Source organism: Colias eurytheme, chromosome 29 (assembly GCF_061535395.1).
Source record: "Colias eurytheme isolate Ceu_HAF_F1 chromosome 29, ilColEury1 Martin Lab GWU primary, whole genome shotgun sequence".
Taxonomy (NCBI): Eukaryota; Metazoa; Arthropoda; class Insecta; order Lepidoptera; family Pieridae; genus Colias; species Colias eurytheme.
The window spans coordinates 6,113,304-6,119,767 of record NC_143008.1 but is presented as its reverse complement, the minus strand read 5'-3'; the positions used below and the strand labels follow the sequence as shown (position 1 = coordinate 6,119,767).

The following is a 6,464-nucleotide window of genomic DNA, read 5'->3' as shown; positions in this document are numbered from 1 at the left end:
AAAATAGCATAATATTTCATATTGTCCAACATTTAGATACTCAAGCGAAATTTAACCTACTTTGAGTCGTTTAAAATTAGTTAAGAACTTTTACATAATACATACCCTCTGTATAGGTTCTCGATACCATCGTAATAAATTCAGTAGTTTTGCCTATTTGGACAAAATAATGTAGGTATCTAATCTCAAACACATACTTTATAATATAAAATAATGGTAAGTAATGTACTAAATACAGAAATGTTTAAATATTTACCACAGTGCGTGACTTGACACAAAATAAAAATAAAGTTTCCCGCCAAAAGAATGACAGTTCAAAAGTTGACACAGACTATACATGATATGATTGATGGCCGTGCTGATAGCCTTTTAGCATGCCTTTTTGTATCTGTCACTCGCGTATCAAAGCTGTTTAATACAGATTGTACATGACTTTAATTTTTTTACTTTTTACGGAATTTATGGTTTGCCATTTATAATCTGTGTTGTTTTAAGAAAGGGTATGTTTATGGGTTTATGCTTTTGAAAGCTGACTCAGAGAATGGTTAATTTCTATTTTAACACATTCAAATACCTGGGACAATACTAATAATTATTATATTCCAGACAAGGTGTGCCCGCGATTTCGTTCGCGTGTATATTTAAATGCAAATTAAATTCTTCAAAATAAATTACAGCTAATCATATGATTCTGTTGGCTAATACCTGTATAATAAAAGAAAGTGACAACATAATCCATCCAGTAGGTCTTATACGTTTTATATACATAATATTATATGGAAGAAATTTACATAACTATCACTATTTCTCTCAAATGGTTTATCTATCCTTTCTATTTTTCTTTATTATCCTTTGCTATGTGCGCTTCAGTAAAATTTCTGCGTCCTTATTTAAAATTTGATGTATAATCTGTATGCTTATTTTTAGACGTTCCCTAAAAATCGTGTGTCAGCTTGTCGGTCAAACTCACTGTTGTAGGTCACAAATAAAACATTCCAAGGACACAAGTAACATAATAAATAAACATATTTGGTGGATTAATAATTTGCACCGTTCTTTGTTCATTAATGTTATTTGCTTGTAATATATACCATATCAGGATATTTAATGGGCTTGCGTGCTACAAATTTGTATTAACAGCCGAACGTCACGCAAACAGCCAATACAAAGTGTCAAAATTATTTTTTAGCTGTGCTGTTTGGGTTTTTGGCGCGAGTATTATTCAAGTCTACTTTTGACGTATCATTATAATTTCTTTGTAACAAGGTAACAAGATACTATTTTAGAAGTCTAAATAATAGAACAATGAATTTTGATTGTGCTTGTATAAAATGACGTTTTGGCGGGATTCACTTAAACACTCAACACTTTAAATTACTTTATTTTTACTTTAACATAATATTACACAATTTACACAAGATCCACAAGATACACAAGGCAGATAATCGACATGAAATTTCTTATACGTATTCATTAAAACATTTCGCTAGTGCGATGCAAATCTAAAGTGTCGCCATCTATTGGTAACTTATGAAACTAATTGTCGTAACTTGACATATTTAAACGTAATTAGACATTCCGCCCACCAAGGACTAGTCCGTAACAAAAAAACAACTAAAATATACCTCTAAACAAAACAAAACATAACTAAACAAAACGTAACCGCCCACCGTGATACATCAACGTAGTGGCGTTAAACTAGTAACCAAACAAAATACATCTGACACTTCAGTTAACTGACCTTCTAAAGTTTAACAATTTTATAAGATTTTCTATTCTATTAACTAATCATTTTATTTAGGCAAAACACTAATTTTACTCAACGGTCGTTTTAAATATCCATTCTTACACTTAATCGTTACAACGCGAGTTATATTATCTGATCCAATATGTTTGTTTACAATTTTTCCTAAAATCCATTTAGAAGGTGGAACGTTATCATCTCTAATTATACAAATATCATTAATATTAGGTTCTTCTAATTTCGAATTCCATTTATACCTCTGATTTAAAGTAATCAAATATTCTTTAGACCATCTACGCCAAAAATTATTTACCATTTTTTGAATAACATTCCATCTTTCTAATTTATTTATATTACAATCATCATAATTACGATCACTTATATTTATAACCGGTTCACCTATTAAAAAATGACCTGGGGTCAGTGGGAGAGGGTCATCTGCTTCACTACTAATAACAGAAATTGGCCTAGAATTAAGACATGCTTCGATCTGTGATAGTACTGTAGCTAATTCCTCATACGTTAAAATACTGTCACCTATGACCCGTTTCAAATGGTTCTTAGCACAACGCACTCCGGCCTCCCATATCCCTCCAAAATTAGGTGATTGCGGCGGTATAAAATGCCACGTCGTAAATTCTAATGTAAGAAGTTCCGCGATTTCATTAGGTAAATTAGATTTAGCAGAGTCAAACATTTCTCGTAAATGTTTGTCCGCACCAACAAAGTTTGTGCCATTATCACTGAACAAATCCTGGCAATGTCCACGTCTAGACGTGAAGCGTCTAAAAGCGGCGATAAATCCCTTAGCGGTTAAATCTGTTACAGCCTCAATATGTATAGCCCTTGTGACCATACAGACGAAAAGACAAATGTAGCTTTTATAAGACTTTGCCCCTCGACCTGGAGAAAACTTAATATTGACTGGGCCTGCATAATCAACACCAGTTGCCGTAAATGGCTTGCAAGGCTTCAGTCTAGTATCTGGAAGCTGTCCCATCAACTGCACTCTCGCTGCTTTCGAATATCGCAAGCACGTGAGGCACTTCCTATAATGTTGTTTTACTAGATCCCTACAGCGTACTATCCAATATTTTGTCCGAATGTAATTCATCATGATTTGCGGTCCACCGTGCAAAGTTTTTTCGTGAGCATCCGATATTAACAACTGGGTAAGATGAGACTTAGCTGGCATAATAATCGGGTGCTTCGTGTTATGGTTTGCGTGAGCCTTATCAATCCGACCACCGACTCTTAATATTCCATTTCGATCTAAAATGGGACAAAGAGTACGAAGGGGACTTCTCTTCGGTATATCCTTTTTATTCTCTAAATCCTTGATCTCTTCATCAAACGCAATTCTTTGAACCTGTTTAATACATCTCTCTAATGTTTCATTCATTTCATTTACTGTTACAAACTTCGGCAAAATTTTTCTTTCATCCTTCTTCAGTAATATTCTTCGACAATAAGAAATAACCCTTAGCATTTTAGTCAAATTAGAAAATTTTAACCATTCAAAATCTTCAAATTTATCTTGTTTTACTATTAATGATACTTGTCTTCTTTCTTCATCTGTATCTACTATCTCTGGATTTTTCATTTCAATATTTCTGTTCTTCAACCATTCCGGTCCGTACCACCATAGTGAATGAGAAAGTAATTCTGTTGGAGTCAAACCTCTAGATGCGCAATCAGAAGGATTGCCTTCGGTTGAAACATGACCCCACTGATCATAATCCATAATAGTTAAAATCTCTGATAACCGATTACTTACAAATGTTGTCCATTTGCTTGCACCGCCCTTCAACCATGCTAAAACGATTGTAGAATCAGTCCATCCGTAAATGTTACCTTTGCACACCTTCATCACTTGAGATACTTCGTTCACAAGTTTCGCAGCAAGCACAGCTCCACATAACTCTAAACGAGGTATAGAAACTTCCTTCTCTATAGGTGCTACTTTTGTTTTAGCTGATACTAACCTGACATGTATGGATTCATCGTGATTGATGACTCTCATAAAAACTGCAGCAGCATAAGCAGATATTGATGCGTCTGAAAAGACATGAAGTTCAACATGACTTTGACTAGTGCAACAAATCCACCGTGGTATTTCTACTCGTTGAATGTCCTTGCATTGCTGTCGTATGTTAAGCCACATTTCGTTCAAATCTTCAGGTAATGCATCATCCCAATCTAAATGCGCCTTCCATATTTTTTGAATAAATAATTTAGCAACAATGATTACTGGTGCAATCCAACCCATTGGATCAAACATTTGAGCAATATTAGATAAAACTTGTCTTTTCGTGACTGGAAATTTTATCTCCGGTAAATTGATTGTATACACAAATCTATCTGAACTACGATTCCACGAAATTCCTAAAACTTTTACCATATCATCAACCTTAATTAGCATAGATTCTTCTTTTTCTTTATTCTCATCTCCAATATATTTTAATAGTTCCTTACAATTAGAGCTCCATTTTTGAAGTGTAAATCCTCCAGATTTCATTAATTTGTTCATTTCATTGTAAATAATTTTAGCTTCTTGTAATGTATCACAACCTGTCATTAGATCATCGATATAATAATCATTTTTAGTAATTTCTGACGCTACTGGAAATTTGAGTTTCTCATCTTCTGCTAAACGTTGTAAAGTTTTAACAGCAAGATATGGTGCACACGCGGTTCCAAATGTTAGAGTGAGCAATTTAAAATGTTTAATTGGTTGATCCGGTAAAGTTCTCCATAAAATTCTCTGAAAATTTGTCTGTCTTGGATTAATACGTACTTGACGGTACATTTTAACAAGATCAGCCACTATACAAATGGGATGGGTTCTCCACCTCATTAATATATGTCTGAGATCTTGTTGGATTTTTGGTCCAATCATAAGATCATCATTTAATGACACATTATTTGTTCCCTTACTAGAAGCATTAAAAACTACACGAACCTTTGTCGTATCTTTATCCTCCCGTACAACAGCATGATGCGGAAGATAGACGGCCGTTGGATTATCTAAATCATCTTTTTCGACTAAAGACATATGATTAAGAACTAAGTACTCTTCTATTACTCGTCTATATTCCTCATATAATTTAGAATTATTCTTAAGCCTTCTTTCTAAAGCGACTAATCTATTCTTAGCTATATCTATCGATTCTCCATACTGGCACTCAGGATCCTTATTTTTAAATGGCAATGTAACAACATACCTTCCATCTCGATTTCTTACAGTTGATTTTTCATATAGCTCTTCACACAATTGTTCCTCTCTTGTAAATTTCTTAACAATCATATCTGGTTCAGCTTCTAATTCCCAAAAACGCTTCAAAAAATCATCGTTAGTTCTAACCTGTAAATGAAAACTGTTAGCCTTATATTTATCTGAAAGTGAATCAGATACCTTACCCGATAAAACCCAACCAAAGGCCGTATTCTGCGCTATTAAATTTCCCTTGGGTTGTTTCATCATACCTGTTAATAAAATCTCAGCATAAACTTCTGCCCCTAATAAAATATCAATCTTACCTGGTGTTGCATAACCTGGGTCCGCTAATTCTACATTCTCGAGTTCGAGCCATTTAGGAGCATCTAATTTCACACATGGAAGCATAGACGTAAGTGAAGTTAATACATAAGCCTTAACATTAATAGAAAATTCTGAGTTATGACGCGATTTTAAACATAGGGTTACTACATGTTCAATATGCATTTGACCATCTCCCAGACCTGATACTAAACTATTAACAGATGTACGTTTAAGACCGAGTAACTGAACAGTTGCTTCAGTTACAAAAGACGCTTGCGAGCCTTGGTCCAACAATGCTCGTACCATAAATAAGTTACCATTATTTGACTGAGCCTTAAGTAGTGTCGTAGCTAGCAGAACATGATAGCTTTTATGCTCTCTTTTGGCAAAATTTGCCACAATCTTTGATTCTACTAGCGTAGACGAAGTTTTATTCTCAATCCCATCATTTTCTTCTTGTGTCCTTTGAGTGTTTTCAATGAATCCTGTCTTCTCTAAATGCAACATAGTATTATGTCTACGTCCGCATTTCTTGCAACAAATTGATTGTCGACATTTACTTACAATATGTGTAGGTTGCAAACAATTAAAACATAAGCCCTTACTCTGTACGTGATTTCTTCGTTCTTCTACTGATTGCTTCTTAAACTGTGTGCATGCATTTATATAATGATTGTCACCACAAACTGAACATACATTCTCTGTCTTCTTATTCTGTAGGATAGCTCCGTGAAAAGAACTTTTAACCAATTGCCTCTTTTGTGACGTCTCATGTCTTATAGGTTGCTTTCCAGAATCTACCATCTCTAAACTCCGAAATCTTGCTTCTAAAAAATCCACTAACTGTGACCAAGTTGGCAATTCATCGGCACATGACATGCTTATCTGATTCTCCCATAGTTTATGTGATTGTACATCAAGCTTTGAAACCACCAAATAAATTACAATTGCATCCCAAGTTGCTGTTGGTATTCCCATATTATTAAGCGCTTGTAATACTGATGTAGTTGTGTCCAGAAGTTGCTTAATCGCTTGTGCAGATTCAATATTAATTTGTTTTTGTCCAAATAACTTTTTTAGAACAGCATTTAAATTATATCTTTTATTATTGTATCGTTTTGTTAATTGGTTCCAAGCCTCTTGGTAGTTTTTATCAACAGTAGCAAAATTTCTTAATAA

At 34.1% G+C, this 6,464-nt stretch overlaps 1 protein-coding gene across 1 annotated transcript; it reads right to left on the bottom strand.

Annotated features, from left to right (window-relative positions):
- Positions 1-391: 391 nt before the first annotated feature.
- Positions 392-5,792, bottom strand: LOC149896311 (uncharacterized). The gene is made up of 2 exons (XM_090118417.1): positions 2,159-5,792; positions 392-408 (listed from the first exon to the last, which is right to left on the bottom strand). Exons 1-2 carry the CDS (start codon positions 5,790-5,792, stop codon positions 392-394), a joined length of 3,651 nt encoding a protein of 1,216 aa, XP_089974543.1.
- Between the last annotated feature and the right edge of the window lie 672 nt (positions 5,793-6,464).

What these genes read in the sequence shown, in the direction of transcription:
- LOC149896311 (XM_090118417.1), bottom strand. Translation starts at nt 5,792, where the DNA reads ATGTTGCATTTAGAGAAGACAGGATTCATTGAAAACACTCAAAGGACA.